This window comes from Chelonia mydas, chromosome 4, assembly GCF_015237465.2.
Source record: "Chelonia mydas isolate rCheMyd1 chromosome 4, rCheMyd1.pri.v2, whole genome shotgun sequence".
Taxonomy (NCBI): domain Eukaryota; kingdom Metazoa; phylum Chordata; order Testudines; family Cheloniidae; genus Chelonia; species Chelonia mydas.
Genome location: NC_057852.1, coordinates 458,145 through 478,237, shown reverse-complemented (window position 1 = coordinate 478,237; position 20,093 = coordinate 458,145). Strand labels below are relative to the sequence as shown.

Below are 20,093 nucleotides of genomic sequence, written 5' to 3'. Positions count from 1 at the left end.
GTCCTATCCTGGATCTGCTAGTGACTTGCTTGTTTGACCATGGAGCACTTGCGTTGCACTTCTCTTTCCCCATCTATACACTGGAGGCAGTGAGATTTACACACACCAGTCGTGTGTGTTGTGTGGTTTAACTAGGTAATGACTGTAAAGCGCATTGTAAGTGTGAAGCCTTGTTAGGGAATCAGTGACAGGGTTTAACAGGAATCTTCTGGCTCCCAGCTTGGTAATCTTTGCTTTGGCCATGAGCCCTTTAAGGGGAGACACAAACACCCTCCACCCCATAAAAAAAACCCAAACCAACCAACCCAAAATGTCCACAGACCACAGTTAATTCCTGAGCTTTTTGGCTGTTTAGAGCAGCTGACTTGACTCAGCACTTCACCTGTGCAGTTACATCACCACACATGTATGCACACTTACTCTGTCAGTCATTGCTTATCATTTCAGTCCCTCCATTTTATTGCCCAGACTCCTTGCATTCATGTACAAGCATCTCTGCTGTTTCCCACTGAACTCACTCAGCACTTACCTGACTGCTACTCCAATCAATGTTTCTTTCTTCTTTCTCCTGGCTGTCCTTGCCCTTACCTTGTGGTGTTCCATTATCACTTACTGTATCTTCAATTAGCTGATTTTCCTCCTCCCATGTATTGAAGCCAGGCATGAAGATTTCATGATTTCTTCCAGTCTTCTCTCCTCATTTCATAGTTTAAAGCCCTTTTTATCCATTGTGCTAGCTCTGATCCCAGAAGATACCGCAGGTAGTCAAATGGAGTCCATCAGTTGAAAATAACCTTTCTGCGAATGCCTCCCAATAGTTGATCACCCCAAAAACTTCCTCATAGCACCAATCCTCGAACCATCTGTCCATCTTCATTATCTTGTGACCAGTTCTCCCTCCTCTCAGGACCAGAAATATTCTGCTGAAGATCAATAAGGGCTCTTACCCAGCCAAGCGCAGTAACCCTGGATCCGATCCAGTGGGTATCTAGCCGTGTCATTCGTCCCCACGTGCCGCACAATCAGTGGGTTTTTACCACTCCCATCAGGGTCCTTTTCAACCTCACATCCCCAACTCATGTCCTGGCTCCTGGCAGACAGCACGCTCTTCTCTTCTCTGGATCCAGTCTGGTGATGGGCCTGTCGATGCTTGTCTGTATGGAGTCCCTGATCAGCAGGGTACCTGCTGGTATGAATCTGTCTTAGGCTCTCTCTCACTGTCCCCTGTATGGCATCCCCATTTTTGCTTGGGCTCCAGTCCCTGGCTACCTCCATCATCTCTTCCTTCTGCAGGGACTGGCTTCCCTTCTTTTCTTCCTATTTTTTGGCTGTTTCTCCTCCAGCAAACCTGTTACTCAACTTGATTTCATCACCACTAGCCAGTCTCTTTCTCTGCCTTGTCCTTGTGATCATGCTTTTCCATGGATCACCCTCCTCCTCTGACCGTCTGTCTTCCAGGTGAATCTTCGCTTCCATGAGCTCTATCAGGTGACATGTCGTGCATAAGTAGCTTCCACCAAATACCCACTCAAGGTGGATGTACATCCTGCAGCATCCACATCTGAACATCTTCTGTTTCCTCTCCTTCGCAGTTCACTTGTATTGCTGCCTCAGTAGTTATCATTGTCTTCTTTTCCAGGTCCCTACTCCCAGAGCAAAAAAGAGAGGACAAAAATCTCCCCCAACTCCCTGTAACAGGATGTACCCCTGTGTTCACACATGATTGTAATCATTTTTGTACAAGGCATGTCTTGTAAGGTATCATTGGAAAACTCATAATTTGCTTGTCAGTATTGTCCTGATGAAATACGTGTGGCAACACTGTATGTGATGTTATAAGATTTCCCTGTATGATTTAGCACATGTTCCAAGCCCCGCAGCCATGCCCAAACTGAGGTTGACAAACAGGTCTGTCCTAAACAAAGGAATGTGTGCTCTACTGAATTTGCGTTTAAACAGTAAACAGAGTCATCAAGCAGGGAGAGGAACAAAGGAAAGATCAAACAGGTGAGAAACAGCCAGCAGGGAACATATTTTCACATCAACTCTGTTTCTTAGGCCCCGCTGGAAATGTTTTTCAAGAGGGGGACTGAAATTATAAAAAGAGGTACAAATACCCCAATGCACCCATCTCTCTCTCTCCTGGCCCATCACATTCACTGCACCTGAAGAGGCAAAGGAAGCATGTTAAGCGTTAGTAAACATTTTATCCTTATTTTTCTTGTAATTATTTCTGCTTTTTTGCCTCATTGCTTGTGCTCACTTAAAAATCTCTCTCTTTGTAGTTAATAAACTTGTTCTATTGTTTTAGCTAATCCAGTGTGTTTAAATTGAAGTGTCTGGGAAACTCCCTTTGGGGTAACAAGTTGTGTGCAAAGGCATAACAGACTTAATATAACTTGTACTGTCCAGGAGAGGGATGGGCAGCACAGGACACTGTGACAGGGTGCACTTATCTCTTGTGAGCACCTCCTGTTGGCTGGGTACAATTCTGCACTCTTTACTTTTCCTGGTGCCCCCTGTCAGCTGTTTCCCATATCAGGCAGGTCTTCAGTGGCTCAGCCCTCTGGCCAAGTCACACACAGTAAAAACACACTAAAGAACCTCTTCTGGGGTAACAAAGTCCAACAAATGGTCGGCCCTCACTGTGGTCTTTAGCCCCATCTTTGGGACTGTTTAAATTTTATCCCCTTTCTGGTACTGAGTCTTATCCCCTTCTTGGGGCTTAGGTCACTTCCCCAGCAGCTGGTGGGGGGAACTGGGCCCACCCACTACTCTGGATCCCAACCCAGGGACCCTATAAACAGCAACCACATACTGCTTCCCTTTGACAGTTGCTACTGCCTTCCCTGGGCGGCTTCCCACTCGGTCCCACCACCTTCTTGGGTTCTGTCTGTCCCCTGTTTAAGGAGGCTGTCTCCCAGGCCCTGCAGCTCCATTTAGCTGAGACTGCTGTGCTCTGATTGGCTGCTTTCCCGCAGTCTTTCTAGGCAGGCCAGGAGGACCCACCTTCACTGCTCCTTTTCTGGGTTAAGGTGTAGTAGGACCATGAGGCCTCCAGCAGGTGGGCTCAAAGGGCCTGGTGCACCCTGTTACAGACATACATTTCTGGGGGGAAACCTGGGACTGGAGGTGTGTTGGGGTCACCCTGCAGTATAACCCAGGCTGGTGAGAGGCAAAGAGTAACCCAAGTGTGGCTGTCAGGCTGCAGTCACACACACACGGTGTGGCTTGCATGCTGAAAGGCTGTGTGTGAGCAGCCCGGGTGCAGCTACTTCAGCAAAGCATAGTAAGGCCCCCAAGGCTGCAGAGCAGGGGTCACACACCAATGTCCCCTCTAATTTTTTCCATCCATGTGTGGAATACATTTTTTCATGTGCACCGCGGCATGTGCGAATGCGTACCACCAGTAGAAACAAAAAACCTAGCTGTGGATACTCTGTTAATCCCACAGTTAATCTCTGTTAATGGGCAGCATTTGAATCTCTCCTCAGCAGCTGCACAAGTGCACAGTTTACAGGGAACACTGCACACAACTGCTCATTAGTCTGGATTGTACCCTGTTATGTCTCACTTCCACAGAAACTCTGTTGTTAGCTGCTAGCTGTTCACTCAAAACACTTTACCTAGGAGGTCAATATCATTATCCCCATTTTACAGATGGAGACAACTGGGACATAGGGAGGGAAAGTAACTTGCCCAGAATCACCCAGAAGAGCCAGTGGCAGATCTGGTAATAGAGACCTGTCTCAGAGGATCATATCTTAGAGAATGCTGAGAATGGTGAGGAAACTAACAGGGAATGCTGTACACGTGTTTTATTGGTTTTTCCCAGGTCCTTATATCTCCTGCACTGTGTGAAGAAAAGAGTAATTGGTTTAAACACCTTTGCAAGGCCTATGTCTGTTAGCATCAACTCTCACGTGTCCCTGAAGAGGTGAACTGTAAGCCAGAATGCCCACAGGGGTGGAGCTCTGGGAGTGTGCTTAAGCTATTGGGAGCCTGGGAAAGCCAGCACTAGACTCAGGACCTCAGTAGTTGGACTGTGGGGTTTCATCTTTAAAAGCAGGGTGCTAGAAAGAGAATCTGCACCCTGAAACTGTGCCTAGAAATCCAGAGGCAGTGCCTGGACTCTGCTCAGACTCTGGGACCTTAAAAGTGGATGGGTCCAGTGTGTGGGACCCACACACAACAGCCTGATAAGTATCCCAAAGGGGAACAGCTGCCAGTCTTCGTGCAGCTCCACGATGAAGCCCTGTCACTGTTCAAGGCAGGATGTGTTAACCACAAGCTGAAATTTGTGGTCACATGCAAGAGTTAGGTAAAGATGGGCATTTGTTCATCAGATAGTTTGTTAAATGTTACACATGGAACAGCACGAAGGTGTATCGGAAGTTAAGATTTTGCATTGCAGCATAAGGGTAGAATGGGTCGTGGTTGTTTTCGCATTGGAGGAGGAGTGGAGGTCATATCAGGGATGTTGCACAAAGTGTATGATTAATATTCCCTTTCTTGGCAATTCCTTGCTTTTCTGGATTCAGTGTTCAACAACCTTAACTGGCCTTTAAGGGAGTTTTTATTTGTAGGTGTAACGGGGCACACTTACCTCTTGCGATCACCCCCCTTGGCTGAGTGCATATGCCTGCACTCTCTCTGTGATGTGTCTTTGGTGACTCAGCCATCGGACCGAGTCATACACAGTCTGTCTGTGAGATAAAAGCAAAGCAAATCCCCTTCCAGGGTACAAGTAAAACAGGGGCCTCCACCAGTGACCCCTATGTCTCCCACAAGTTGTCCCTGCTCTGGGATAGAACAGCGCCCCAGGGCTCCCTCCCTGGTAACAGTCTTCACCCTCTTAGGGCCTTTCGAGCCACAACTCTCCAGCTGGGCCACTGCAGTTCAGTTCCCCGGCTCTGGGGGTGCCTCAATGTCCAGGCCACTTTCCCACAGTGACTGGGGGAGAGGGGGAGATCCAGGCCAAGCCACTTCTCCAGGTCCTAGCCCAGGGACCCTTTAGATAGCAGCTGTCTGCTGTGTCCCTTTATCTAAGTTCCACAGCTACTCTAATCCCCTGGGCCACTTCCCCACAGCTCTGTCACTGTGCCTTGTCCTGATGGAGTCCTTGCAACCAGTTCAGGGCTCCTTCTAGCAGCATTGTCCTGTCTGGGGCTTTGCAGCTACCTCAGCCAGCCACACAGCATCCATACTCCTCCAGCTCTTGCAAGAAACTGAACTTGTGCTTGCCCTGCAGCTCTTATTATACTGACCTGCTGGGCCCTGATTGGCTGTGTCCCACACAACCACTCTAGGTAGCTTGGAGGACCTCTCTACTACTCTTTTCTGGGGCAGGATGTGGCAGGGCCACGAGGCCTCCAGCAGGGGGTCTCAGGGCCTAGTCCACCCCATCACAGTAGGGTTATTACAGGGCCTGATTTTGCTCCTATTAAAGTCCATGGCAAAGGTTCCAGAGTGACACATTTGTAATATTCTCCGCTTCAGAACAGAAATAAGAATTATAAAGAGTGACCCCTTCTCATAAGAATTTTTAAAAAATATTTGTTACTATAGGAAACAATAGCAGAACTCACGAAGCAACTTCAGTCTGCCTATGAGAAACTGCACCTGCTGGAGGGCAAGGAGGGGAAGCACCTTCCAGAGAGGGCACAAGACACGGTCCATAAGAAGCTGAAGAGACCAACTGAAAAGGTAGAGATGCTTTTAAAGATAAGCTTTGTTACAGTCTGGCCCAGTACCCCACTCTATGGTCACCAGTCGGTTACGAGTGGACCCAATCACAGCATCCCATTTGCTCCATGCCATCTGGGTCTGAGCAGAGTCTGGTCACTGATTCGGACGGTAGGATCTAGGGCATGCTCCCAGGGAATCAGACAAGAGGTCGGAGCCTTCCTTGGGAAACGTGGGGGGGAAACTGCCCAGCCACCCTGAACCCTGAAACCTCAGACTTCCTGCACAGTCTCCCTCCTTAGTTGCTTTCACATGGTCCTCTCAGCTGTGTGGGCACACCTGGCTTCTAGTTTAACCCCATCAGAGATTACATGGCAGAAAGGCAAGGAACACCAGCTGAGCATAGAAATTTCTTAATCATGGTCACTTTGCTTATAAATCACTTGAGAGTTACAGATCTTTGAAAACAGAAGTCCTGGGTCCCCCAGTGTCAGATCGCACTCTCCTGTGAATCCTCCTAGACCTGTTGGAATGTCCGTCTGGGCACTGACAGAGTCTGGCCTCTCAAGCTCTCCTGCACATCCTTACCTATGGTGATGGTCTGCACCCCCCACAGAGCAGGAGCTCACTCTTGAGTGAAGTCTCTGTCCTTTGTGCCATGGGTTCCAGTGGGAAGCTACAACCTATGGCGGCGAGTATTAACCCATTGGGTTAAAATGACAAGCTATCACTTCACATTCTTTGGGGTTTTCCTGGTGCTGCTTGCAGGTTAAGGGGATCTCTCAGGAAGTGCTCGGTCTGGGTCTCAGTAGTAGTCCCTCTGCAAAGGGTCAGGGTATGTCTATGTAACCCTTCTGCCAGGCCGAGTTGATAGCAGCAAGGGCCAGGTTCAGTACATAGGGGTTCCCTCTCAACAATGCAGTGCAAAACCAGCTCAAGCCCCCACCCAGTGACCTGGGAAACTTTTACACACACCCCTGGGCGCCTCAAAGAGGCAATACTTCCCCTCTCACAAGCACAGAGTCTCAGTGTAGCAAAAAATCTTTAATACCATGAGGTAAACAACATCAGCATTAAATTAGGAAAACACCACAACTTGGGTTCATAAACAGAAACCATGAACCAGAAGACCCACCCCAAGCAGATTGGGCTGAGTCCTTTCCCTTTGGTTCTTGAGTCCAGCAACCTGCTAGCCGCTCACCAATATATCTTCAGCCCCCCCCAACTTAACAGCACTCAGTGATTACAGCTCTTAGTAATTTTAGCTCTTTGGTGATTTCAGCTCAAAGTAGTGGAGCCTCAGTGCTAGTGCACTATTGGTCCAAAGTGAATTCAGCTCAGCAACCTGTAACCAGACCCTTAATAGTATCAAAATTAGCTCTAATATTATACAGTGGGGAGAGGATGGTAGTGAAATTGGTATTTAGAACCCTCAGAAGGTACCCTACCCCCTATCTAATCTCCCTTAATTCAATGAGTTTTGGCACCCATGTCCCTTGCTTAGTGAGTGCTACTTAGTTGAGGGCAAGTCCCTAAGGCATAAAAGGCCAAGTACAGTTCCACTGTCCTTGATTCACATAGCCAGGATAACAACACTTTATTCTTCCTGCCCCAATAACAAAGAGACCGGAGGCCCCCACAGCAGCCAAAGTGACTTTGGGCAAGAAGTCCCATCATGGTAGGCAGGGTGGGTGTGCCCATGCAAACGAGCTCAGCCCCTGACGTCCTTTTCCACAACTCACCACCAGATGTCAGGGTAGAGCTCATCCTGACTCTGCTTACATCTATACTAGAAACTTAAGTTGACTTATGTTAGGTTGACTTACAGCCGCTGCAGTAATTACTGAGGTGGTTCATGTCCACACTACCCTTCCATCCATGGTGCACATCCTCACCAGGAGTGCTTCCACTGACCTAAGAAAGGCAGAGTGGGGGGCTGAAAGCCCGGGCTCCCAGCTCCACGTAACTCCCTGCTGGGAGCTTGGCTGCCTGCTGGGCTCCCCGCTTCCTGCAGGCTGCCTGCTCACTCTCTTCTCCCTGCTGGGAGCCTGGCTGCCCCCCCCCCGCCCCAGCTCTGTGTTCCCCAATCAATTGGTCACAAAAGGTCACAATTGGTCACAAGCATTAAAACTGAAAATATTTGATGTGTGTGTGCATGCGTGCACGTGTGTGTGTATGCGCATGCAGAAACAAACCTCAGTTTCAACAAGAATCAGTTTCTCCATCAATAAGTTCAAGCTCTTATTGCCCTTTGTGGGAACTTTAAAGACAAATTCCCTCAATTTCCAACATTTGGGTTCCTTGGAAGTTTAACCTAAATTCTGTATTTCTGCCTTTTAATTTTTTTTAAGTACAATAGTCGTCAGAGGACTTTCACTTTCACATTATTGATCTGTGCTCTCAACTGCAGCTTCATCTTAGCAGAGTGTTTTGCCCTGGTATTATTTCGGTGTCTGAAGAATTACTTCTGATATACAACAAATGGAGTAAGGACTTCTGAGGATCCAGACACAAATATCTGAGTAAATGAGAAAGCAAAATAAGAAAAGAGAAAAGAACCAACAAACCAACCAAAACCTTTCTAAATGACCATGGCAATGGAAATGTCCAATAACTTTTCCAAATATCCTCACTTCACTTCTCAGAGTCAGTCACCTGGATCTGAACGGAAAAGCTTCTCCCCTGGAAGGAAAATTGCCGTGGAGACAGAGTTACAGGGACACAAAGGTAACAGAATGGGCCTGGTGTCTGTGCATCAGGATTTTTCTATTTATGGAGTTACCGGGATTGATCAGAACCTGGGAGCAACATATCAGTGTCAGTAACTGAACCTGAGATCACTCAGCTCAGCCCATCCCCACACTGGTCCTTTATTGTCACTGTTTGTCCAGGGAAATGTTACTCTCTTCCCTGTGCCTAGGTCCTAAAAGGAGTCCCCTCACTCCTGGCTAAGCCCCATGATTCTCTCTAGCAGGCAGCCAGCTGTGTGACCCTGCTGGGACTGGGGGTCTTGGCCAGTCTCAGGAAATGTCTATTCTTAGACATTTCCATTCTTAGACATTTTCCTTTTAGCTTGTTTTCACATTTCTGCACTCAGATTAGTACTTTGATTTTGCGTCACCCAGACAAACACAGTAGCCTAGAAACTGGTGTGAAATCTAGGTCATAGGGTCACATTTCTTTGTCCTTTCTACTGTATATTCCTCCCCCAGTGCCACCCACAGCTAATGAGTGGTCCTTAGCTCCTTCCCTTTCTGTTTTTCAGGAGATTACACCCTAATTTGCAAAAGTGCCCCTGATTTTGAGTGACAAATTTAGGATACCTATGACCTGCTTTTCATTAGTATTAAGGAGCAGTGCTTCCCATTCAACTAAAAAGGGTGTCAGCGCTCAGCACCTCTAAAAATGAAGGAACCCATTGCCCAAGAATAATAATTTTATGAAGGGTTTTTACCCTAGGACAGATTTCACTCCCTATCCATGTAACTAAACGAGCTTTTAGGAAGCCACAAAGAACTCAGTGTAAAACTGGCTCTTAAGATGAGTGGTTTTGTGATATGGCGAGAGCTGTAAATGAGATTGGTAGAGAGGATTTTCTTTCCATTTCTTAGCTGGGAAGGAAATGTGCAGCAGGGGACTATCATGTAAATAACCCACACTCCATTTACCTGCAGAGAAAGAAAACGACAGAAAGCGCGTGTCCAAGAAACAGGAGGTTAAAAGTCATGTCATTCACGCCAGCGAAGAGGCTTCTGTTCCCAACCAGTCGGTCCTGGACCCAGCAATTCACCACATCAGAACTACATCAGAGGATGCTGAGCCCGGGAAGGTAGACAATGACCATTTAGTGTAAACAGTCACACTCCTGTGAGGAAGTGAATTGGCTCCAAGGTCCCGTCCATCAGTGCCTGGCATGAGAGCCTGATTCCTTGTGCAGAGGCCAACATTCACCTCTAGGCATTTTAGCCCGTATGGTGCCCACTGGACAGTACGGGGCAGGAGGGAGGTGGGCGAGGAAAGGAGAGAAAATAAAAGGAGGCTATCAACGAGGACTCTGAACGGAACCGGATTATCCTTGGGGCACAAGGAGCCCCTGCCTCTTAGCCAGGTCGCAGTCCTTTTGCTTTTTAGAATAACTTCTGCAAAGAAACGGACAAAGGGGCTTAACACACCAGAAACAGGCTGACTGGACAGAAAGCTGATAAACAAAGATGTTGAAACTACAAAACGAGTTACCAAAATTTGGAGGGTGAGCTAGGGGATGGACAGAGGTCCAGGGCAGGAGGAGGCAAATTCTGAGACAGTAATTGGGTAGGTAGGGAATAATTATACCTCATAAATGTTCGGACTACTGTACGGAAGGCCACCGACAGGGCGGGAGGTTGGCGTGGGGGTGGGGTCGGGAATCACAGCCAATGGGAACTGCAGGGGCGGAGCCTGCAGGCGAGGGAAACGTGTGGACTGAGCTTCCCGGCACTTGCAGCTCCAGCCCAGAGGGGGAACGGCAGCACGTGGAGCCTCCCCACCCCTGCCAGACAGGGCCAGATAATGCAGGGGCTCTAGTGGCTGCATGCCACGTCCTGGGCTAAGGGGGCCCCACGAAAAGATCTGGAGGCAGCCTGGAGATTTTTTTGCGGGGATCCCCTTAGCCCGGGGTCCTGGGCTGCAGCCCCTAAAGCCCCTTTCTTAATCCGGCCCTGGCCACCGGACTAAAGTCAAGTGGCTTGACCCAATGCCCTGGGGTCAGTTAGTAGAAAGGCGGAGCACTGAATCAGGTCCCGTGGTCTGCCCGTTGTTCTACAGTACAAGTCTAATGTTTTCTCTGTCACAGTGTTCACAGGTTGTGTCTAACCCCATTGTTGTCCAACCCACCTAAAGTCCCCAGCCCTCATTACTGCTCTGTCTGGGACAAGATTCAGAATTCTTTTAATTCCCCTCAAAAATTCCATCTACAACTAGGATGCTGGAACTTTTGAAATGGGAGAGGAGCTTCATTATCACCTTCACAAAACACAGAAATGGCTGAGTCTATTGGAAACAAGTTCATGGATTCAGAGTAGCAGCCGTGTTAGTCTGGAGCCTCTCTCTGAAGGCCGGGCTGAAGGCTCCTCCTGGTGCGTGCTAATCAGAGGGGCTTCTCCCCTCTCATTGCATGGCTTGGCTCCGGGGTTCTTTCATTCTGCTCCTGGTGCCACCCCCCCAGGTCGCTCCCGGGGCACTGTCCCTTGGGAAGATAACTAAGGCTTTGTCTACACTAACGATGTTAAAGCGCTGCTGCGGCAAACGTTGCTGTGTAGTCGTGGCAACAGCGCTGGGAGAGGGCTCTCCCTGCGCTCTGAAAAAGCCACCCCCACGAGGGGCGTAGCTACCAGCACTGGGAGCGCGGTTCCCAGCCCTGGCGCCGCGACTCCCCTGGCACTTGAGAGAGCTGAACCTTGCATCGCTCGGGGGGTGGGTTTTTTCCCACCCCGGAGCGAGAAAGTTTCAGCACGGTAAAGTGCCCGTGTAGACAAGGCCTAATTCTGTTCACAAGGAATATAACCCAGAACAGGAACAACAAAATCCATCCATACAAGACCCAGCCAATGAAATGCTGCATTCAGGAGGAACAATGCAGTGCAGGGGACACTGGGGACAGCAAACAAAGGCTCTAGGGTAGGACAGGGCTAAAATGACTTTAAACATCAACAACATAACACATTCCCCACCTCCCAGAATTCCCCACTGCACACAAACTGTAGTTCCCTCCTTGGCACCGTACCAGGCAGATGGGATGCTAGGACAAGCCCTGCAGCCAATGCGGAAGCAGTGTGAAGGTGAGCAGGCAGCTGATATAAAAAGAAATGGGTTCCCTTTTTTTCACCCTTGGGTGAGACAGAGTCATCTCCTGGCTCCCGGGTCTGGATTTATGTGGGGGTGTTAGGGAACCCTAGGCAGCTGTTGCTGATGGGTCTCTGTCTCCCTGATCACTGGCACTCCCGGATGACATACTCAGCCCCATCATAGTTCAATGTGTCCCTGTGTATGGGGAGAGGGAGCTGATTACAAACTCCCCAGGCCAAGTTGCTCCTCTCCCAGACCCAGCTCTAAACATGATCAGCCCCAAAGTGGAAACAAGACAATCCCTTTCCCTCTGTGGCAGCCTGTCCCCTCCCACTGAGGGACAGAGCAGTCCTGGTACCTTATTGGTCCAGCAAACCGTCTGTAGGAGTCAAGGCCTCCAAAACACCCCAGTGGCTTTTGCAGGAGTTTCCAGTCTGTTCTATCCCTGTCCTGGACCCCAAGCAGGCTGGGACATGGTGTCCAGAGGCCCTGGAGCCACTGTTGCTGTAGTCCACAGAGTAGGACCCCAAGGAGGCTCAGTTCCGCATTACAGGAGCTACCAAACTCCAAAGGGGGGCACATTGGTGTCAATTCAAGCTTTATCATGAAAAAAGAAGTTTAAATCAAATGAAGAACGTTCACAGTGTTGGGCACCAGTTTTGCTAATTGATTTTAAGTTAAATGGGCTCCACTTAGAAAACAGAGAAAGCCTTAGCAACAATGACAGGTTTCAGAGTAACAGCCGTGTTAGTCTGTATTCGCAAAAAGAAAAGGAGTACTTGTGGCACCTTAGAGACTAACCAGTTTATTTGAGCATGAGCTTTCGTGAGCTACAGCTCACTTCATCGCCTGATGAAGTGAGCTGTAGCTCACGAAAGCTCATGCTCAAATAAACTGGTTAGTCTCTAAGGTGCCACAAGTACTCCTTTCCTTAGCAACAAGTTATCTGAAGTTTGCTGTCTTTGTTTTTCCCTTTTAGGTGGGTGTAGCAGGCCTTAGGCAAAGGTGAGTTCGTGAGTTGCTTTTCATTGCACTATGTCAAGTCCCAAACAGCATATTTGCAACTTGAAAATAAGGCCAGGCCAGTCACAGGCACTGTCCCTCCATCCCCATAGCCGTGGGGGTGTTTCACTTCTTACTAAAGCGATTTAATTCCTCAGGAGGGGTGGATCGTTCATGCTAGGGAATGAAAATCATTTTAGGAATTCCCTCTGCCATTTGGAGAGGTCCTACACCCCCTTCCCAGTTAAAATTCTGAGCTACATGCTAAAGGCTCTTTCTCCCTGGGGAGCTGGTTTCATGATGCAGCAGTGCAGGAATGATGGGAGTAAACGTTATGTTTAGATTTGAAGTTTCCACGTCTCCAAAAGAATCACTTGACTCTGGACTGAGAAGCAGGAAGCATGTATCCCCTGCTGGCCAGACACGGATTCTGCGGGTCGGCTCCAAGGAAAACAGAAGTGAGTAAATGGAATCTTGCCTCTGCCTGTCCCTCCGGGAGTACTTCACTTATAATCTGGATTTGTGAGAGGACGAAAACAATGTATCTGTGTCACTACACCCGCTGTCCCTTCAGTCCCCGACCTCTGCCAGTGCTCACAACGGTCTCCATTTGGGGGGTGGGCTTTCCCCTCCCATTCACTGGGTGCTAAAAAGAGCCTTTTCACTCCAGACTCCTGTTCCAGACTCCGGATGTTTGGTCAGAGTTCAGGGGATCTTTCTCGCCTAGCAGTGGATGTGAAATGCTGGCCGCAGCTTAGATATCTCCACTGCCAGTGTGGGGATTCGCAGGGGAGTTCGGTAAAAGCCACGTTTCCTTACGAAAGAGCGTCCAGAGTGAAACGGCAAAATGAAAGGGAGCATGAGGAAATGGCACATACTAGCTCCTCAGTTTGGGAAGGACCCTCCCAATCAGGCCCGATTATTGACAGTGTCTGGGCTAGGCAGAAGGGACAACAGACGGACACAACATAGAAAATGCGCTTTTGTCCAGCAGGCGGCCTGTGTGTCACCTCTTTCCGAGGCAGGGCTCTGGGATGATTAGGGGTCGCTTCTGGGAATGTGGAGCCCCGTGGTGACCCTAAAACGATTATTATGGGAAGGGCTTTGCTTTAGTGTATCCTGGACAGGTTCAGTCTAGCAGAGAAAGCCAATATAATATCCTCGATGCTGAAGCAAGCTATATTTAAACTGTAAATAAGGCGCATATGTTTAAAGGGGATGGTAACTAACCATTGGAACAAATTGACAAGGGTTGAGGTGGATTCTCACAGTCTACAAAACACGATATGCCTTTAAAAAAATCAAACAGATCTATTCTAATTCCAAATACATTATTCTGCGAAATTCCTCTGGCCTGTGTTACACAGGGGGTCAGACTAGATGATCACAATGATCCTTTCTGGGTTTGAAATCTGTAATCACTGGCTCTTGGAAGCCATCAAACTAGGCCAAAGGAAGCCACGAACATGTCAAGGTAAAAGTGACTCTTGGGCTCAGTAATTCAGTGGAGAGGTGAATCTGGCAGCAGTGATGGTTGGTGGCATGTATTGAGAGAGGCTGGTACCAGCTGGCAGCAGGGAAAGGGGCTGGTGGCAGAGAGAGAGGATTCCTTGGAGGAGAGCAGGATCGAGTAAGTAACACCAGAAATCATTTTAGCCCTAGAGAGAGAAAGTGCTGGAGTGAATGTGTCTGAGAAGCAGAACGGGGCTTCAAGTCATGCTGGTGAAGAGACGCAAACTCCCAAACATGGTATCAACAGAACGTCCCGGGACATGACACCTCCCCCTGCAAGTCCAACGATGGAGGAACCTGAGGGCATCGAGGTAGGGACTTGTTATATAGCATAAATATTCAAACTACTGTGTGGAAGTCCAGTGGCCTAAAGTCAGATGGCTTGGCCCAATGCCCTGGGGTCAGTGAGCAGGAAGGCTGGGCATTGGATCAGGTCCCCTGCTATGCACTTTGTTATATACTTAAGGGAAACACTTATGTTCATGTTTCAGAGTAGCAGCCGTGTTAGTCTGTATTCGCAAGAAGAAAAGGAGGACTTGTGGCACCTTAGAGACTAAGTACTCCTTTTCTTTTTACTAATGTTCATGTTTTCTCTTTTACAGGTTCACAGGTTAGGTCTAACCCCATTGTTGTCTAAACCATCCAAAGGCCCCAAACCTTATTACCGCTCTTCTGGGACAAGTTTCAGCATTCTTGTAATTCCTCTCCTGTCCCATCTAAAGTTGGGTTGCTGTTACTTTGGAAATGGGAAAGGAATATTTATTATCACTTTCACAAAACATAGAAGTGGCTGGAATTCAATTGGAAACAAATTCGTGGAGCCTCTCTCCCAAGGCCTGGCTGAAGGCTCCTCCCTGGTGCTTGTTAATCACAGGGACATCTGTACCCTGCTCACATGGCTGGGCTTCTAGCTTCTAGTCTAGCACCCAGTGCTTTCATTCAGGGTGACTCCTCTCTATGCCTGGGACACAAGAGCTGCTGTCGCTTTGGAAACTTACTTATTCCATGATTCTGTTTACAAGGAATATAACCCAGCACATGAACAACAAAATCCATTCATACAAGCCCCATCGAATGAAATGTTGCACTCAAAAAGAAAAATGTGATACAGAGGACATTATTGGGGACAGCAAACAAAGGCTCTAAAGAAGGACGGGGTTAAGATGAACTAAAACATCAAGAATATGACAAATTCCCCACTTTCCTGCATTGCCCTTGAACACAACCCCCAGCTCCTGCTTGGCAGATGGGATGCTGAGGGACAAATCCTGCAATGAGTGCTGAAGCCATGTCAAGGTGGGCAGGCTTATAGAAAAAGAAACGGATTCCCTTTTTTTCACCCCTGCCCTGGGTGAGACAGGGTTGTCTCCTGGCTCAGTGGTCTGGAGTCATGTGGGGGTGTCAGCTGGCTCTACCTCCCTAATCACTGGTCTCTGCAGGGCTGGCACTCACCGATGACATACTAACCCCACCATAATTCTAAGTCCCCCTGTGTATGGGGCGTGGGACCTGATTACAAACTCCTTAGGCTGTTTTGCTCCTCTCCCCATCCCAGCTCTAAATTTAAACAGCCCCAAAGTGAAAAACAGAACAATCCCTTTGCCGCCGAGGCAGCCTGTCCCCTCCCACTGAGGGACTGAGCAGTCCTGACACCTCGTTGGCTATAAAGACTGTCTGTAGAAACCATGCCCTCCAAAACACCCCATTGGCTTTTGCAGGAGTTTCCAGTCTGTTCTCTCCCTGTCCTGGACCCCATGCAGGCTGGGACATGGTGTCCAGAGGCCCTGGAGCCAGTGTTGCTGTCGTCCACAGAGTAGGACCCTAAGGAGGCTCAGTTCGGTGTTACAGGAGCTACCAAACGCCAAAGGGGGTCACACTGATGTCAATTCAAGCTTTATCATGAACAAAGAAGTTTAAATCAAATGAAGAACGTTCACAGTGTTGGGCACCAGTTTTGCTAATTGATTTTAAGTTAATTCCTTCACTCTCCCACTTCCCTGGTTCTTCTCGCATGAACAGAGAGCAACAATACCCGAAGTCCGAAGGTGCAAACAATTCAATGTTTATTGGGGTGAACTTCCAGCAAGCTTAAATCCAAGTTCCTTTTTCCTTATTTTTGAATCCCAACTTACTTCCTGTTTGCCCCTAATTTATATACTAATATTCTTAGCTATACCTTAACCAATCATTCTACTGAAATTTAACTAACCAATCCAAACGTATTGTAACATGATTAGCTAACCAATTATATCCCACCACCTTAATTAGATTACACCCAGCAAAATTAATTATACAGCAGACAGAAGCAATCACAGAACCAGACAGAGATTATACAGATAAACAATAGCAAAGTGGGAACTCTAATGACAAAACAATACAGAAGTGAGGATTTCACAGCTACATCTATAAAGACATAAGAGTTTCCCAGCTGTGTCTATTGATAAGTGAGTTCTTACCAGACAGAAAACTATCAACCTAAATTTCCTTTTACATCTTCTAGGCATTTCCGTTTCTCTGGAGGTGATAGGAATTATCAGGACAGGATTGTATCCTAACAGCCCAATGGCACCTTCTTTCAATGGGACTAGCTTGGGATGTGAGGAAGTGACCGGTCGCTTCCCAGCTTATGGCTGCCTCTGCTGCTTAGCCAAAGGCCTTAGCCTAAGAACAGGGCCTCAGACCGTCACGGTGAGAGAAGGACCTTACACCGGCAGACAGTGATTTTGATTCTTTCTTTTATAGCTCTATAACTAGCCAAGTGATAAGAATACACATAAATTCTTAAAGTACAAGCCTTTACCGACAGGCCTGAATATCTATATCCTAACAGGGCTCCACTTAGAAAACAGAGAAAGCCTTAGCAACAAGTTATCTGAAGTTTGCTGTCTTTGTTTTTCCCTTTTAGGTGGGTGTAGCAGGCCTTAGGCAAAGGTGAGTTTGTGAGTTTCTTTTCATTGCACTATGTCAAGTCCCAAACAGCATATTTGCAACTTGAAAATAAGGCCAGGCCAGTCACAGGCACTGTCCCTCCGTCCCCATAGCCATGGGGGTGTTTCACTTCTTACTAAAGCGATTTAATTCCTCAGGAGGGGTGGATCGTTCATGCTAGGGAATGAAAATCATTTTAGGAATTCCCTCTGCCATTTGGAGAGGTCCTACACCCCCTTCCCAGTTAAAGTTCTGAGCTACATGCTAAAGGCTCTTTCTCCCTGGGGAGCTGGTTTCATGATGCAGCAGTGCAGGAATGATGGGAGTAAACGTTATGTTTAGATTTGAAGTTTCCACGTCTCCAAAAGAATCACTTGACCCTGGACTGAGAAGCAGGAAGCATGTATCCCCTGCTGGCCAGACACGGATTCTGCGGGTCGGCTCCAAGGAAAACAGAAGTGAGTAAAGGGAATTCTGCCTCTGCCTGTCCCTCCGGGAGGACTTCACTTATAATCTGGATTTGTGAGAGGACGAAAACAATGTATCTGTGTCACTACACCCGCTGTCCCTTCAGTCCCCGACCTCTGCCAGTTCTCACAACGGTCTCCATTTGGGGGGTGGGCTTTCCCCTCCCATTCACTGGGTGCTAAAAAGAGCCTTTTCACTCCAGACTCCTGTTCCAGACTCCGGATGTTTGGTCAGAGTTCAGGGGATCTTTCTCGCCTAGCAGTGGATGTGAAATGCTGGCCGCAGCTTAGATATCTCCACTGCCAATGTGGGGATTCGCAGGGGAGTTCGGTAAAAGCCACGTTTCCTTACGAAAGAGCGTCCAGAGTGAAACGGCAAAATGAAAGGGAGCATGAGGAAATGGCACATACTAGCTCCTCAGTTTGGGAAGGACCCTCCCAATCAGGCCCGATTATTGACAGTGTCTGGGCCAGGCAGGAGGGACAACAGACGGACACAACGTAGAAAATGCACTTTTGTCCAGCAGGCGGCCTGTGTGTCACCTCTTTCCGAGGCAGGACTCTGGGATGATTAGGGGTCGCTTCTGGGAGTGTGGAGCCCCGTGGTGACCCTAAAACGATTATTATGGGAAGGGCTTTGCTTTAGTGTATCCTGGACAGGTTCAGTCAAGCAGAGAAAGCCAAAATAATATCCTCGATGCTGAAGCTAGCTATATTTAAACTGTAAATAAGGCGCATATGTTTAAAGGGGATGGTAACTAACCATTGGAACAAATTGACAAGGGTTGAGGTGGATTCTCACAGTCTACAAAACACGATATGCCTTTAAAAAAATCAAACAGATCTATTCTAATTCCAAATACATTATTCTGCGAAATTCCTCTGGCCTGTGTTACACAGGGGGTCAGACTAGATGATCACAATGATCCTTTCTGGGTTTGAAATCTGTAATCACTGGCTCTTGGAAGCCATCAAACTAGGCCAAAGGAAGCCACGAACATGTCAAGGTAAAAGTGACTCTTGGGCTCAGTAATTCAGTGGAGAGGTGAATCTGGCAGCAGTGATGGTTGGTGGCATGTATTGAGAGATGCTGTTACCATTTGGCAGCAGGGAAAGGGGCTGGTGGCAGAGAGAGAGGATTCCTTGGAGGAGAGCAGGGTCGAGTAAGTAACACCAGAAAAAATTTTGCTCCTAGAGAGAGAAAGTACTGGAGAGAACGTGTCTGGGAAGCCGAACAGGGGTTCAAGTCATGTTGTTGAAAAGACGCAAACTCCCAAACGTGGTATCAGTGAAACATCCCAGGACCTGACACCTCCCACTGTGAATCCAGCAGTGGAGGAAGCTGAGGACAGCCAGGTAGGTACTGGTTATAAGTGTAAATATTCAAACTACTATGAGGAAATCCACTGGCATAAAGTCAAATGGCTTGACGCAATGCCCTGGGGTCAGTCAGTAGGAAGTCTGGCACTGTATCAGGTCCCATGGTCTGCACTTTGTTATACACTTAGGGAGAACTCAAATGTACGTGTTTTCTCTGTTACAATATTAACAAGGTCTAACCACATTGTCCTCCAACCAAGTCGAAGGCCCCAGCTCTGCCTGGGACAAGCTTCAGCACACCAGTAACTGACCGTCTGTCCCATATAAAAACTAGGATGCTACAACTTTTACATAGGAGAGGAATATTTTTTGTCACTTTCACAAAACACAGAAATGGCTGGAATTCTATTACAGACAAGTTCATGTAGCGTCTCTCCCATGGCATGGCTGAAGCCACCTACCTGAAGCCTGCTAATTAGAGGAGCTTCTCCCCCTCCTGGCTCTGGATTTAGCTCCTGAGTTCTTTATTTTGGTGCCTGATGCCGCCACCAAGGTGACTCTTCTCTGTGCCTGGGACACAGGGGTGCTATCTCTTGGGAAAATAATTAATTCCATTATACTGTTCCCGAGAAATATAACCCAGCACATGAACAACAAAATCCATTCCTACAAAATCCTAAGCAATGAAATGTTGAACTCAAAAAGAACAATGTCATACAGAGGACATTATTGGGGACAGCAAACAAAGGCTCTAGGAAAGGACGGGGTTAAGATGAACTAAAACATCAACAATATCACAAATTCCCCACTGCCCGCATTCCCCATTGCACACAACTCCCAGTCCCCTTCTTGGCCTGCTAACAGGCAGAGGAGATGCTAAGTACAAGTCCTGCAATGGGTGCTGAAGCAATGCGAAGGTGGGCAGGCCTGCATAAACAAAAGGGGGTTGCCTTGCAGTGTTTTCACCGCCAGATGAGGCTGGGTCCTTTCCTGGGTCTCTGGTGTGGAGTCCTGTGGGGGTGACAGCAGGCACGAGGTAGCAATGCCGGATTGGTTCTCTGTCTCCCTGATCACTGGTCTGCACAGGGCTGGCACTCCCTGATGACATACTAAATCCCTTCATAGTTCAGAGTCCCCTGGGCCCTGTGTATGGGGAGAGGGAGCTGAGTACAAACTCCCCAGGCCGTGTTGCTCCTCTCCTGATCCTAGCTCTAAACTTAGCCCCAAAATGAAAACACAAAAATCCCTTTGCCTCTGAGGCAGCCTGTCTCCTCCACTTAGGGATGGAGAAGTCCTGACGCCTCACTGGCCTAGCAAAATCTCTGTATGAAAGGTTTCAGAGTAGCAGCCGCGTTA

At 48.1% G+C, this 20,093-nt stretch overlaps 2 protein-coding genes across 2 annotated transcripts in view; one reads left to right on the top strand and one right to left on the bottom strand.

Annotated features, from left to right (window-relative positions):
* LOC102930774 (class I histocompatibility antigen, F10 alpha chain) overlaps window positions 1–20,093 on the bottom strand; it is a 1,343,638-nt gene that overhangs the window by 1,182,330 nt on the left and 141,215 nt on the right. The window lies entirely within an intron of this gene.
* Window positions 1–20,093, top strand: part of LOC122465454 (E3 ubiquitin-protein ligase TRIM41-like) — a 55,710-nt gene that overhangs the window by 1,082 nt on the left and 34,535 nt on the right. Inside the window, exons 2-9 of the mRNA XM_043545241.1 lie at window positions 5,569–5,724; window positions 8,331–8,412; window positions 9,360–9,514; window positions 12,488–12,513; window positions 12,853–12,968; window positions 14,167–14,333; window positions 16,928–16,953; window positions 17,293–17,408. Coding sequence (XP_043401176.1) covers window positions 5,569–5,724; window positions 8,331–8,412; window positions 9,360–9,514; window positions 12,488–12,513; window positions 12,853–12,968; window positions 14,167–14,333; window positions 16,928–16,953; window positions 17,293–17,408 — 844 coding nt within the window. The remainder of the gene's footprint in view (window positions 1–5,568; window positions 5,725–8,330; window positions 8,413–9,359; window positions 9,515–12,487; window positions 12,514–12,852; window positions 12,969–14,166; window positions 14,334–16,927; window positions 16,954–17,292; window positions 17,409–20,093) is intronic.